General features: G+C 30.6%; 2 protein-coding genes across 2 annotated transcripts; both read left to right on the plus strand.

Moving 5' to 3' along the window:
* The first annotated feature begins 478 nt into the window (after nt 1–478).
* Nucleotides 479–10478, plus strand: LOC139513628 (low-density lipoprotein receptor 1-like). The gene is made up of 9 exons (XM_071302288.1): nt 479–629; nt 1112–1170; nt 2044–2172; nt 3064–3204; nt 4406–4534; nt 5200–5340; nt 8684–8812; nt 9284–9424; nt 10292–10478. Exons 2-9 carry the CDS (start codon nt 1125–1127, stop codon nt 10426–10428), a joined length of 993 nt encoding a protein of 330 aa, XP_071158389.1. The 5' UTR covers nt 479–629; nt 1112–1124; the 3' UTR covers nt 10429–10478.
* A 2861-nt stretch (nt 10479–13339) lies between these two features.
* Nucleotides 13340–16884, plus strand: LOC139511119 (prostaglandin F2-alpha receptor-like). The gene is made up of 2 exons (XM_071297692.1): nt 13340–13831; nt 16573–16884. The coding sequence occupies exons 1-2, from the start codon at nt 13340–13342 to the stop codon at nt 16831–16833; spliced, it is 753 nt and encodes a 250-aa protein (XP_071153793.1). The 3' UTR covers nt 16834–16884.
* The last annotated feature ends 49 nt before the right edge of the window (nt 16885–16933 follow it).

Raw genomic sequence — 16933 nt, forward strand, 5'->3', positions numbered from 1 at the left:
TAACTTTGGAAGCCTTTTCTTTGTCAATAGTTTACATATTAAATATTAAATGCAATTTCAAATTTTAAAGCAATCGTAAACATCAGAACTATTGAAATGAATTATTTTTCAAAAGGGGGTGAAATTTCTGGTATTGTTTGCTAGATTCCCTCCTGAACACGATATATCTGTTTAATTACACTAAAAATCAATAGAAGTATTCGAAATTAAATTTATAATTTTCAAATTAAACAAAAAACAAGATAACAGCCGCATCTGATAAAATACACCAATAATCAAGCATCTCATTGAAAGGATGGGAATACGATTTTTCTCACTCTGTTCGGAAGATAGAAAAATATGTTTTCGATTTTAAAACTTATAAACTGACATCACGTATTAGTTGTTAAAATTTCTATCTCTAATATTACATTTAAAAGATGTGAAAATTTGGTTAATTTTAACCTTTAAAATCTATTATGACAATTTAATTTGAGCTATTATTTTTCAATTAAGTTAATCATCAATTAATTGGTCCAATCTATCAAGTCATTATATTAGAATACTGAGGAACAAAAGTTAACTTCGTGTACTTCCGACTCCCATATTTATTTACAAAGAGAATTACTTCAACATCTTTCACTTGCTCGGTAAGTCAGTCAATATTCGCGTAGATAGAGAGAAAGAGAGAAAAGGAGAACAGTTACGTTCAGTTTCATTGCATGTTATATAATATAACTTATAAATGTTTAATTCTAATTCTAATTGTACGTCGCATTTAACATTTTTGACGTCCTTGTGATATGTCAGGTTCCTGTTTGTTCATATTATATTCTGTAACAATAACAGTAACAATTTTGTTTAAACATGTTTTATTTTCTATAACTCTTACTCAAGCGATGGTTATGACCTTTGTAAGTCTTGTATGTTTTGTAAGTTTTAGTTCATTTATATGTGTTTGAGTTGAATTTGACGTTCATTTTCACTGAGCTAGTACTCATTTGTGTTCAGGGGCCAGCTGAAGTCCGCCGCCGGGTGCGGGATTTTCTCGCTGTGTTTAGGACCCATTGGTGGCCTACAGCTGTTTTTTACATTTAATTCGGGTTCTTATTTTATTTCCTTATATTTATAGATAGACGATTAAAATGATAGCAGCTGTTATTGTGGTAATTATTTCTTTTGTTGGAGCAAGTAAGTTCTAGAAAATGAAACAAATAAGTGTAATAGATATGATCAATATATACACGTTTAAACAGGCGTCAACTTTATGACATAAATTCTCCATCGGATAACACGTTGTAATACAATCCGGCTAAGACCATACTATATATATATATAATTCTTCCAATATTGTTATATATTATATATATTCAAATTTGAGTAGGCCTCAGCGGGATTCGCACACTTGCTTCTATGACATCGTGACAACATTATGAAGGATTTTTTTCAATTTTGAATTATATATTTTCTTAACCGTAGCAGGAATATACAAAAAGAAAGAGAAATGTATAGTAACAAAAGATTATGACATGATGATGGCATGAAGTATCAATGATGTGGTCATAATTAAAAATTAACTGTATGCATGTGCAAATGTTTTGTTTTGTAAATGGATAGAACATTGTCGATATACATGTACCTTCGTATGAATAGTCACCATCTTTTTTAGTTATCTTATTTCGAGGAGCAATCTATACTCATGTGTTGGACAATCGCCCGGTTTGAAAATTAACATATATTTCTAAACCATATTCGGTAGAGCAATATCAAATCTTGTAAGCAGGCCAAATTACGATGCACAAAACACGGCTGTTATATAGGTGATATTTATTGAAACTGGTAGTACAACACTCGCTGTGATATCAATCTTGTTATCAAGCAAGGAAAATCATTTTTTGACGTTAAACTATTCTAGGTTCTCATCATGACAGTAAGTAGTCGAAACCAAAAGCACAAATCGACGACAATTAATAATAGATAACGATATAAACAATATCAGTTATATTATTTTATATTTTTTAACTGCGCATTCAGAGAATTTCAATTTGCAGTTTCATTTATAAGGTAAACATTGTCAAAGCGGTTACACAAAATGTAGAGACGGGATCCAATGTTTTCCTTTATACTCTCTCTGTGACGGACAACACGTGCATTGTTCGGATGGTAGTGACGAAGAACCAGAATTCTGTAGAGGTAAGGCTCATAAACAAATATGAATAAGAAATATTGAATAATGATGTCCCTTTTCATGCATGGTGAATATACCAGTTACATGTATAAACTTTAAAGCTTCTTTCTGTAAGATTAATAAGGTAGCAAATATTTGACAATATCATCTTTTCAAACGATGAACAGGAAGTGCCATACTTTGATGAACATTTATTTCAGTATCATAACAACTGTGTTCAGAACTGTCGCAACCAAACAAAAATATTGCAACTTTTGTTTCCGATAGCTTGATAGATAGCAATTGAACTTACCTAAGCTTTATCAATGATGAAAATGCAAATATTACAGAAAGTCTTTTTTATAAACAAAAGCTAGATACAAAAGATAAATTAGATGGAAGCATAAGATTGAGTTTCTCCATGTTTACAGGGCAAAGTACAGTATTTGACACTCAGTTTGATTTGATGATTAATAATCGTGTCTTGACTTATAGGATTATTCATTAGATTTGTTCTCAACAGCGGTATATGAACAATGTGAGTCAAGAAACTGCTTTTAATTATACGGAAATACGGAAAATTGTCATGTTTAAAATGAAGTTTAACAAAATACCGACCTTAAAGACAAATTAAAAAAAACGTCCAGAAAAAACTGACGAAATCAAACTCTATCAACCAAAAGAATAAGTAACTGTCATAGTCCTAACTTAGAACATGCTTTTCCAACGGAAATGGTGGTTTGGTTTAAATCTGGTTTCAAAGTTAGCCAAACCTCAAACTTGTAAGACATAATTTTGTTATAGGAGTAATACTACTATACATCTTACATCCGGCGATATAGGTACACCCTTAAGTTATGGGTTTCATTTTCATTTATTCTAATTCAACATACATTTTTATTTATTTATTTTCACAGAACAATCATGTGATGATGGATACACTAAATGTAAAGATGGCGTTCACTGTTTTGAAACATCCGGTTTGTGTGACTCTAGCGATTGGTCGACGATTTATCATTGCACTGATTTGAGTGACGAGGATCCAGAGTTCTGTAAAGGTAAAATGAAAAGTGCTATCTGAAATTTAGATACCAAGTTTTAAACAACCTTTCGCTTCCATATATTAATTATAAATATTTGCGATAGGAAATTATGCATGTTTTGTGAGTAATTGTATATCAAGGTAAACAGGTTATATCGATCAATTCACGTACGCTTACTGCTTTGCACATAAGAAGGTATAAAATTGCAACGACGGATCCAACAAATTTCAATCCTGCCATCCCGTACTGGAAGATAACAACAATCTACGAGGAATGACTAACGGTATAATTCAAAGAAGGTAATGTGTGTAGTATAAATTTGTGCTTCATTTGATAAAGGACATTTGGATAGTTTAATGATTCTCAGTAGAGCCTATGGTTTGATTATAATCTATAGAAATTATTATCATATTCCGTAGAAATTATTTATCACCAGTCAAATACTTTTCTTGAAGAATTGTGCCTTTCTACCATGACTTCGATAGAGATATTTGGTGCAGTGTTTTCAACAAAAACATATTAAAGTCATATAGTGTATTTATTTCAACAACACATTAATATGCTGTTGGTTATGTTAAATGCAGAGATGATATAAATTGTTTTTCTTTTAACTGGTTATGCTAATGTAATACCACCCAACCCATTTAAATGTAGCAAAAACATATATGATTTTTGTCAGGACAACTTCTTAGTCAGACTGTTATATTTGCAACATTAATTACGGGCAGGTTTTTTTTAATGTTTGAATGGATTTCTTTTTTGCAATATTCTCTTTGTAAAAAGATTTAATCCTACTCTTTATTTTCTCCTTAAGTGCTGGCAACCGTTGAATGAAACATTGTAATTATATATTTCATATTGTTCTACGCAAACAGACCTCACAAAGTTTCCTTTACTTTGTTGAATTCATTCTAATATTGTTAAGGTAAGGGGTATTCAAAATATAATTGAACAATCAAACCAGTCCTCTATTTAGAGAGACTACAGTGAAGATCATACAAACATCCGTTTTTAAGCAAACATCCTATTTCGAAACCAATATTTTTTATAATGATTACTCCATACGAAAGGCTATGATAGATAAAGAACTACTTAAAACAACAGAAAAACAAAGAATGAACAAAATAAAATGCAGATATCGACATAAATCTTTAGAATTAGTACATGTGTTTTCTAAAAAAAAAAATTAATTTTGTTATGTTTTATTATCACAAAGTTAAAGAGTGTCAAACTGGCTACGGCAAGTGTAGGGATGGCATCCATTGTTTTCCTCTGACCTCTCTGTGTGATCGGCGTGTCACTCATTGTTCCGATGGCAGCGACGAAGATGAAGAATTTTGCAGAGGCAAGTATCGGTCTTAGGATGCATGAGAAAGAGTATGTTTTCCTGTAATTCAAGTTTCGCTTAAGATGATATTCTATAACCTAATAATTCATTAAGCTATCAAAGTATTTTTTTTTTGACAATAAAGAATGATTTCACAATGTAATGAATAATTCTTTGATTGAATTGCCAGCAGACTTGATATTATACATGCTAACTCCCATTTCATTTTGACTATAGTGGATAGTTTTCTCATGACAAGCATTCCATATTTCCTACTTGACTAATCGAACATAATGTCATCATTCTTTAATTTCCACTAATATGCAGTGTATCTACTTGAAGATATCCTTAATTATGTTACTCATGAAACGGGGGCCTTCACTGAGATAATTGTGTATATGGAAAAATTGTTTACAATTTGTGCAATATTGATTTGAAAATAAGAATTAAAAACAACCATGAAAAATTAGGGAATATCTGTATTATATGTCTTTGCTGTTTTTAAAAATATTCATTACACCAACTGTTTTTCATGCAAGGCTCTTCATCTGTGGTACCATGTTTGATAATGGACATTTGATATGGATTAATTTTATAGTTATCAGCAATATAGTTACACACTTATCCGTTACTTTTTCATTTATTTTTTACCAATATACATATTTACTTATTTATATTCACAGAGCAATCCTGTGGTGATGGATACACTAAATGTAAAGATGGCGTTCACTGTTTTGAAACATCCGGTTTGTGTGACTCTACTGATTGGTCGACGATTTATCATTGCACTGATCTGAGTGACGAGGATCCAGAGTTCTGTAAAGGTAAAATGAAAAATGCTGACTGAAATTTAGATGTAAAATTTCATATAGGCTTTCGGGCATTGTCAATATTTTTCAACATTTGCGCTGGGATAAATATATAAAATCAATGAACATTTGTATAAAGTAAAACACAAAAATACTGAGCTCAAAGGAAAAACAATTCGGAAAGTCCATAATCACATGGCAAAATCAAATAACAAAACACATCAAAAACGAATGGACAAGATAAAAAAAAGAAGATGTGGTATGATTGCTAATGAGACAACTATCCACAAAAGACCAAAATGACACAGACATTAACAACTATAGGTCACCGTACGGCCTTTAACAATGAGCAAAGCCCATACCGCATAGTCAGCTATAAAAAGCCCCGATAAGACAATGTAAAACAATTCAAACGAGAAAACTAACGGCCTTATTTATGTAAAAAAAAGGAACGAAAAACAAATATGTAACACATAAACAAACGACAACCACTGAATTTCAGGCTCCTGACTTGGGACAGGCACATAAATATATAATGTGGCGGGGTTAAACACGTAAGCGGGATACCAACCCTCCCCCTAACCTGGGACAGTGGTATAACAGTACAACATAAGAACGAACTATAAAAATCAGTTGAAAAAGGCTTAACTCATCAGATGGACAAAAATACAAGTGGACGTGGCCTGGTACTTATACATCCCGACACAAAAAGACACAATGCACAGATCTGAGAGTACTCGCAGTTATCTGACAGCTAGTTCAAAGCCACTAACAACTAATAAAATATCATGCATCTAAGACTAAACTGTCATATTCCTGACTTGGTACAGGCATTTTGAAATGTAGAAAATGGTGGATTAAACCTGTTTTTATTGCGCTAACCCTCTCACTTTGATGACAGTCTCATCAAATTTCGTTATATTTACAATGATACTTTGATATATCTATCAAAGTATACTTAAGACTATATAGAAGGATTTTACAATGTGATGAATAAAGTAATGCCAGTAGACTTGATATTAAACATGCTGAGTGACATTTCATTTTAAATCTGGTGGGTATTTTTCTCATAGGCATTCATACCATATATCCTCATATCCTATTGTTTAAACATGGAATTGATATTTATGATCGTCATTATCCACTCATGGTTTTTGGAAATTTATGTTATATTTCGTCTTTTGATTTCTATAAGTATTTTGATGCGGGTTTTTTTACAGGGATATGTCAAATGAACATTTTTTGTTACAGACAATTCGTGTGTTGATGGTTATGCTACATATATATACTATCGTAACTTATTAAAATGTAGCAAAAAACACATAGGATGTTGAACGTTTTGTAGGGAGAACTAATAAGCCAGACTGTTATATAAGAAACATGAACGGGTAGTTTTGTTATGTTTGAACACTTTTTGTACCGTATTCTATTTGTAGAAAAATTCCACTCTTATTTGTTTCAATAAATGTTAGCAACAGTTGAATAATACTTTGTAATTTTACACTCTATATTTTTTTTTTTTTTTTTTTTTTTTTTTAAATTTGATTATACTTTATTGATAGTTTGACATTTGTTAGTGGATACATCAAATACCGGTACCTTATCCCGGCCTCGTTAACCGTTAGTAGCATATAATCAATTTCGTTAGTATTTGTTAGTTTTTTTAACTGTAATATATACATTTATAAATCATTGTAAGTTATAATATATCCAACTAAAACATTATCAATACAGAATGATCAATAAATATGAATAGATAAAAAAAAATATAAAGAATCAATAAATAAAAATCACAGAAATTTGGAATTTTGGAAAAAGCAAAAAATTTAAAAAAATTTAAAAAAAATAAAATAATAAATATATTTTACTTACAGCATTCATAATGTAGCTTGCAGGATTTATTTATTCAAATATTTGCGTACAGGCGATAACTTAGAGGAACATACATGTAGTTATAAACATAGACTAAAACATCAAGCATTATATATAAACCAACATATAACAGTATCAAATCATAACATAGGTGGCGATGTGGATAAGGAAAGAAATGTACATAAAAATAATTCCGGTACATGATGTACCAATTTTTTGATAATCAACCTAGTCTTCTAAAATTGGAAGCCAGGTGTCCCAGCAGATATTGGCCATATGAAAAGGTTTTCTTTTAAAAAATAAATTCTTTTCTGGTGCCAGAGATTCTTTGAGGTAGTTTTTAAGTCCTGTAAAATTTACCTTTTTTTCACATAGTTTTGTTCTGTAAATATTGAATTTTGTCAGGAGTATTATTAAGTTTTTTATCATATTATTTCCGTTGTTACCTAAATTTCCAAATAAAATAATATCTATATTAAATGGAATCAATATTTGTGTTTGGTTATAAATCCAATCACCAAGTTCAATCCATAAATCTGAAATTTTATGGCATATCCAAAATATGTGCTCAATATCTTCAATAGCTTCATTACAGAAAGTACATTTATCTGATTGTTTTATTTTAATTTTAAATAAAAATTCATTTGTGCCTATGATTCTGTGCACTATTCTGTACTGGAACCAATGAAGTTTAGAGCTTTTTGTGGTGTAGAAAGACATATTATGCACTTTTTTCCAATCAAAATTTTTATTTAATCTTAGAGACCATTTATCTTCACAACTAGGCCTTGTACTACTTTTTTCTAAGAAAACATTATACATATCTTTTGACCCTTTATTTGACAAAAAAAATGTTCTAATATTATTTGGTAGAATTGGTCCATGAACTTTATTAAGATTTTCTATAGAGATATTATGTTTAAGAGAATTTTGATATGATTTTATTGCTGATATAACTCCATTATAAACTAGAAAGTTAGATTTAATTTCATAAATATTTTTGCATTGCTCAAACGACATTAATTTACCCTCATTATCTACCAGATCATTAATCAATAAAATACCGTTATCAGCCCAGTCTTTATAGAACACTCTTCTGCTACCTATTTTAATATTTCCATTATTCCAAAGTGAATCTGTTAAAACTCTATATTGTTCTACGACCCGAATAAATCGTTTACCTTTTTTATTCCATGTTTGCAGTGTTAAAGTTTATCCAACATAATTGGACAAGCAAACCTGTCTTATAGATTACACCTAGAAAGACTACAGTTAAGATTATTCAAACACACGTTTTTACGCAAACATCATAATCAAAACCAATATTTTGAACATTGCTAACTAAAACAAAAGGTTAGGATATATAAGGTACTACTTAAAAATAGACAGAAGAACAAAGAGTGAGAAAAAAAGAAAACCATGTTGGTATAGACAAAATCCAACCTGAAAATAAACAATGTTTTTGTTTTATTTTTTTACAACAAAGGTGAAACGTGTCAAACTGGCTACGCCAAATGTAGGGATGGCATCCATTGTTTCCCGCTGACCTCTCTCTGTGATGGGCGTGTCACTCATTGTTCAGATGGCAGCGACGAAGATGAAGAATTTTGTAGAGGCAAGTTTCAGAATGTATATATAAGAAAGATATATTTTACTTTAATTCAAGTTTTGCTAAAGGTGATTCCATATAACTTAATATATTATCTTCTAATACATCATTAAATTCTACTACACCGAATTGTTCCATGCCATAACCAACACAGCATGTGCCTTAAGGAAGATAAGAAATGTTAATCTTACAGTCCATAGCACTATGATCAACCATTGTGACATTCATCTTTTGTAAAATTACATTAAAATCTATTTCGACCGTCGTTATTTTACGAGGCATTATTATATCTATTTATTAACAAAAATGACATAAAAGATATTGTCCAGAATTAGGTATGTTGATATTGGTACTGCATGCATTATAAGACAAGTTCTGTAACGTCGCAGCTTTGCTAATACTAATATTCTTGCATATTGCGTTATCTTAAACATAAACAATGATATGCTTATATAAACTATTTAATATTTCTCACAGAACAATCTTGCGCTGACGGTTATACTAAATGCAGAGACTATATTCATTGTTTTCCATTAACCGGTTTGTGTGACGATAATGGAGAATATAAAACTTATCATTGTAAAGATTTGAGTGATGAAGATCCAGAATTCTGTAAACGTAAGATTTAAAACGACGTTTATAAAAAAAAACAATAACATGGACAGGATATTTTTACAGTGGTAGATAAAATTATTAATTCTATTTATGCTTATCTGTGTCTTGTTTTTGTGTTAAATGCTATTTATGTAAAAACATACTAAAACACATATATTTCAATATACGACAAAAACGTTAATGTTTGTTACTTTATTGACTAAATAAACAATAGGATTGAATACAAGTTATAGCAACTTAAAATAATCCTCTCCAAATTAGTACAATTTACAAAATTTTAAGATGATAGCAATTAAAATAATCAGTACAATATGAAAAATATATGCAATTTATTAATGTTTAAACAATAACAGTTGAATATGAGTACATTTTAAAATACAGCAACATTAATCAAAGAATCGTTTTGCATAGCGTATATTACTATGTATATTTCTGAAAAGGATTGTGTTTTGTTCAACACTAATATCGTCTGTTCCAAATTAAATATGTTCTATGGAAATAGCAACTATTTTTTTTTATAATTTGCTTTATTTTTCCTTACTAAAAGAGACATTCGATACTGATAACATTTTTATTGAAAGATACGATGTAAATATTGATCAAAGTAGATAACTAATTCAATTCTTACTCAAAATATATTACAGAGTGTTATTTGTTTTTTTAAGTAGTTTTCTGAAATCTCAAACATTTGATTTTTTATTTTCACATTAGGTGAATTTCAAAATGTACATAAAATATATCAGAATTCTTGTCATAGTTTCTATGGTTCATGCATTTTTATGGATAAATGTTGATATGAAACCCTGTACTACAAACAACTGTACTACGCAGAAGATTTCCCAAAAGCTAAAACATAATACTTTTTTCTAGGTAAACCATGTGCTGAAGATTATACCAAATGTAGAGATGGAGTTCATTGCCTCCCACTCTCTGGACTATGCGATGGTTCCGTAAATAACTGTCTGGACCTCAGCGACGAAGATCCGAACTTTTGTTCAGAATATTGATATCGCATACAAATTAGTCTATAATAAATATATGAATATTTGTCTCTAAATGAGAATTATAGTTTTTTCAATTATGAACTTTGTTGTTTCCTAATCGTCATTAATTAAACGTGAATTAAGGTATATGATATAAATAGAATGGCAAATTTTCTTGTAATTTATATCACTGAAGGGTATTTTTTTAAATTTCGGTCATTTGTTTTATTCATTGTTCAATGGTCTAAACAGATCACAAAATTAAAACACCTAAATATAGAAAACATTATTGACAGATTAAGTACTGTAATTATCTATAGAAAAGTAGTCATATTATAAACTTATAATTGATTCAGTTATTAGTATATAAGTGATATAAGTGAATACAAACACATTATCAACATGGATTTGTCAGACGAAGCAAAACCTTCTGCAGTAAAGATGAATGTAGCAGAAGTAATCGGAGGGTTGCAGCCCAGTCATCACAGTCAACAGCAGACGACACTCTGTCTCAACTTTTGTTATCCATCAGTATAAACTGTTAGAAAATCACATGTATTGCTGACTTAAAAGGAGGTTTTGTTTTCGCCGCATTTTATTTAATGTCGTTTTTGGTTTTCAATGTTCCAAAGGTGGACATCTACATCATAGGTAGCCATGGCGTTGTCAGTTTTTTTCTATTGAGTTTGACTGTTCCTCTGGTGTCTTCCGCCCCTTTTTTATAAGTTTGAACTGGAGCAACATATTGCAAATCAAGGTATTTAAATGTGGTTTTAAAACGAATTCCTAAGGAGAGGAACTTTGTTTTTTATGATTTTTAAAACTATCTTCATAAATTGGATTGAACACACAGTTGTAAGTTGTACAGTAGTGAGTATTGGAAGGTTATTAATAAGAATATTTAATATATATAGTATATAAAAGATTTGTTATTTCATAGTGTCGTTTTCTGTGGTACGATGTTACACTATTGTTCTATGTAATGTTGGAATGTATTAAACAATTTAAGCCCGTTGTATTTGTTTGCAACTGTCATAAGTCAGGAATTTGATGTTCAGTAGTTGCCGTTTATTGATGGGGTTCTTAGTGTTTTTCGTTTCTCGTTTTTTATATAGATTAGACAGTTGGTTTTCCTGATTGAATGGTTTTACACTAATCCTTTTCGGGGCCATTTGTACCTTGCTGTTTAGTTTAAGCCAAGTCTCCGTGGTGAAGACCGTACTTTGACCTATAAGGTTTACTTTTACAAATTGTAACTTGAATGGAGATTTACCTCACTGGCACTCATACCACATCTTACCATTAAGATTCATAGATATAATAGAGACAATTGTGTCATATTTGAAATATTATTTTATTTCATTGACAACCCACTAGTATTATTTTCACAGGAAAACAGAAACGTACGTTCTACGGATGTTCAGAACGTCAAACACACGTAACTTCTATTCATGGAAATCATTTGAATTAATCTCATCTTTAAAGGTAAAAAGATTTCAAAAGGGAATAATTAGATTATTCCAGGAGACAGCTTTTATATTATTTGCGCTCCCGCATTATATTGAGAATCTATGATACAGTATAATGTCTAATGGAATCAATATATGACACTTTACTGATTGGAGGACAGTTCGTACATGTATCACACTATACAAAATAGACTTGCAAGTTTACAAATCCGGTGCAAAAAATTAAGAAAAAACAGATTTTTTCTTAAATTTTCTTAATAATCATTTTTGTTTTATTTTGAACAGTGAATAAAACAATTCGAAATATAACCGACAAACATTAGGACTAAAGTGAGACAAAAAAAGAGTTATGATAAAGAACAACTAGAAAAAAAAGATTACACGAGATTCTATTTGTTTTCTTAAGATAGAAAATGATGTATTGCAATGAGTTAACTTTCACAATAAATGAGCAATGCATCTTTACCGTCTTTAAGATAAAATGTATAGATGTCTTTGGTATATCCACCAACTACGTAATAATACTGATGAAACGTAATCACTATTTGAAAACTATCAGGTAATATATTTCGAAAACTATCGAGTAATATATCCCAAAAACTATCAAGTGGTATATTTTGAAAACCAAATGTTAATGTTTGATTTTGTAAGTTGTTATAGACTAACCTTTTTTTATTTTACCTTGGAGTTCGGTATTTTACTGAATATGTTTTTCAAATATTTTGCTAATCGCATACTACATATATTTGCATGGGTTTTCCCTTGTTTTCAATTAAAATTCAAATCTTATACTCTGCTTCGTAAAAAAAAATTTTGTAACGCAGCAGTGTGAAATATCTAATCTTAATTATCTTCCTTTTTAAAGTCACCGGAACTAAGATCTATGAAAAGCAACACAATAATGTGATTATCCGATATTTTATATTTTTAATCGAATCCTCATCAAATAATTAATTATCCAGCGAATGCTTGTCAATTTTCGTATATGCACGATCTGATTTGTGGTTTTTAATATGAAAATAATAAAATGAATATTCATTTTGTATGAATGATGTTTCATTCGTCAGTGGTATGTTGGATATACACCTTTGAATACAATACATAGGACCATATAATTGATATCGCTGTCCTAATCGGATAAGTTTTACAAAATGGACCTCTTTCTAAATGATTCAATTAACAGCACTAACATTATTTCCACGAATTTGACTAAAGTTTTATCGAATGGAATGTCTAGTTCTTTTTATATTTCACTGTTCTTGATTTACATACCTGGAATCACAACAAACATTGTATCCATGATTTTTATTCTTTTAGAGAAAAGGTACTCAACGATACCAACAAACTTTCTGTTGCTCATTTTATGCTTTGTTGACTTAATTGCTCTGTGCACTTCCTGTCTATGGCATAACCTTCATCGATATGGTATCATAGACACTTTTGAAATATGCGCTGTTAAAGTTTTCATGCAGACATTTTGTCCGATTTTTTCTGGACTTATCAGTGTTTTTATGGCACTAGATAGGGCTATGGCATTTAGCGTCCCGTTTTTTTACCGTTCGAAAATTACGAAAAAGGTTTGGTCTATTGTTTGCTTTTTAGGATTTATATGTATTGCATGTATTTGCATTTTGCCACATCTTGGACTTGGGAGCATGTGGAATGCTGTTAAAAAAGGAGACTCTGTCAGATACAAATGCTCGGCATTTCAATTCCTAAAAGAATCTAAGCAAAGAACATTCTTGATATTATTTTCATCAACTGGCATAGTTCTGATAAGCCTAATCACAATTTGTAATTTCATTGTTGTGGTAACCGTGATGAAACTTAGACATAGAAATGCAGAAGCAAAGAAGAAAAGCGGAAGTAATATGTCCACAAAAGCTGTAGAATTACGATTTGCTGTCATCGTTATCATTCTGGCTTGTGTGTTTATTACCTGTTGGGCACCATATAACGTAAGTACATTATAAATTGATTTATTGTGAGCAATAAGTGTGTCATGCATACTGTTTGATAATTGATCATATGTATTGCTTAAAATTGTGTAAAAAATATTTTTTTAAAGTTTTTATTGTTTTTTTGTTTACCACGTTCGATAACAACACAAAACATTAGGAGGGTCGAATATAAAGGAGACCGACCAAGCATAATAAGGGGAAAAAGATGATCTTCATACCAAAGGGACGATCAAACGTTTTTTTATAAACAAATACCTAAAGATAACGATTTTAACTTTTTTGTAGATAATACTCCAAAAATAACAGTGTTTTACTTTATGATACAACGCATATTTTTTGGAATCGTAATTGATGTTTATTTGCATAAAATGCTTAACTGTTCATATTTTCTGTGTATCATGTATAAAATTTGTTTCTGCCTGCGATTTACGTTTCATCGTTCTTCTTTAAGAATTTTTTACAGTAGGGTTTTCGTTATATCAAACTCGTCAAAACATTTACTCAATTTTATCATTGGTACAAGAACATCATTCGTAAATATAAATTAACATACAGACATCTTACACGTTTATGTCTTTCACATCCAATCTCATATGGAATCATTCTTTACAAATCACAAAAATGTAAGCCTTCACCTTAAAAAATAACTAAACCTTTAAACAGACTTATTCAGAAGTGGTATAGTAACAATACTGTTGTCTGGTTATTAAAAAATTTTGATATTTATTTTGATTCATTCGTATGATCTTTGCATCAGAAACAAACACATTTATTCTATAACCAGTTGTTGACATGATTCAGTATATTTTTTCTCATACTATTTATGATGGTATGATACTTAACCGTTAACGGGAGGGTGACATACACTTTCAATAAGTTTAATTGAGGTCTGGAGCTGGCATGTCAGTTACTGCTAGTTGTCCTTTTTGAATTTATGGACTTCTTTTGAAATTAGTTTTACTGTGGGTATTGCTGTGTGTTTCTTTATTCTATATTGGCTAAAATTATGGGGGGAGAGTTGAGATCTCATGAGATTCCATTGATTTGTAAGTAATGATCTCTATTAAAGGTAAAGTTGTTGTTCATCAGTAATCCCAAACGTCTTAACATGCATCAATTCAATCTGCATGTGGAATATTCCCGTAGAAGGTGGCGACACCCATAGATAGAAGTGTGGTATCGACTGAAGGATGACTGAAGGTCTGCAGTTTTCTTAGGTAGTCAGTCTTTGATGAGATATTGTAAATCGTCAACAGTCTGACGAGAGTGAAATACGACAATGTCCGAAATGTGTGTCTTTGGTATGAGATGGTAAATCTTCAACATGTTGAAGAAGGTGAACGTCAACCAATCAAATACATACTAGTAACTTGTTTCCTATATTCATTGTTAATGTTGTCTATTAAGTCAGAAAAAATCACAAGTGATTATTCTAATTTTATTGAATGACTATGGGCATGCATGATTTTTGGTGTTGTTGCAGATAATTGACCATTTGTGTCTATACATTAAAAAATTTGGTAGACTTCTAAATAATCAGACCTAGGCATTTTGGTAAAAACGTCTGTCTTTTGTTGCACCTTATGTTATATCATATTGGTTTATTAATATTCATAATTCGGAAAACCTGTTTTTTTTTTACATAACACAGATAGTTGATTACATATAACCTCTCATTTTAATTGAAACTTGTTTATGATACCATCATCATATATTCCAGGATTGAAAGGTTATATTAACGCCAGACGCGTGTTTCGTCTACAAAGGACTCATCAGTGACATTTGAATCAAAACATGATAAAAAGCCAAATAAAGTACGAACTTGGAGAGCATTGAGGACCAAAAATTCCTAAAAGTTTTGTCAAATACAGCTAAGGGAAATCTATTCATGAGGTAGAAAAATCTTAGAATTTCGAAAAATTCAAGGTTTTGTTAACAGTTAATTTATAATTATAAACATATTAATGATAACTCTACTCAAAACAGAAGTGCTGACTAACTGGGCTGGTAATACCCTCTGGGGATTAAACTCCACCAGCAGTGACATCATAGATACCAGGATTGAAATTTTATATTTACGCCGGACCCAAATGTGTAAAAATCAAATTTAAAGGTCAGCTGGATGTAGAAAATTAATATAGGCTTTTGGTTTTATTATAATTACATTAGATGTATGTTTCATAATAATACGTTATTCTGATTGGCTAACTGCATATCACGTGCTATTCCTGAAACAATTGTACTAGACAATAACATTTATCATTCATGATGACACGAGGTCCCACAATAAAGTGCACAGGTAAATTAAATGAAAACTTGATAAAAATCGTGTTTTCATGATACTAGCTAAAAAATGTAATTATAAGTATTGAATGCTTCTTTTTGTAACTTTATAGGGTTGTAAAAGCGTTGACCGTGCGCACATTTTTAGTATGAAGCGCTTCCGCGCTTCATACAAAATGTACTTCGGTCAACGTTTTTACACCCCAATAAATTTACAAAAAGCAGCATTCAATTCTTAAATAAAGACCTTTCTAATATATTATGAAATTTTAAGACAAGGAAACTACCCAACTCCAAGGGAATTTCAAAACGGATAGTCCTTTATAAAATTGAAAATCAAAAGCTTTTGAACAAAAAATAACTTAAAAAAACGAATGTACATTATTCCATCGTCTGAGTTATTTTCATTCTACAGCTGTATTTAATAAAGATGCATATTATACATATATTTTCAGGTTTGGGTTATGTATACTTTGCTAGGTGTGCATATGTCGCCAACAACCAAGGGAAAAATACATATGTTAGCTGGCTTCAATTTTTCTATTGACCCTTTTGTGTACTTGATTATTCGGAAGTCTAACAGACAAGTAATAAGACGTTTATTCCAATGCTGCAGATGTTGCCGAAAGAAGAAAATGCTAGACTTCACGACTGTTAATTCAACTAAACAGGTCGACGATTTCGCTTCTGAAGGGACTTTGACAACGAACATGTAAAGAGACAGTATGTTTGTTTAAACTTATCCTGTTCATTCTCCTAATAGCTACTCCACGTTCTACTCCATTTTGGCATTGCAGTGAAGGAATTCTTTCAAAA

The sequence above is a fragment of the Mytilus edulis genome, chromosome 2, assembly GCF_963676685.1.
Source record: "Mytilus edulis chromosome 2, xbMytEdul2.2, whole genome shotgun sequence".
NCBI classification, from domain to species: Eukaryota; Metazoa; Mollusca; class Bivalvia; order Mytilida; family Mytilidae; genus Mytilus; species Mytilus edulis.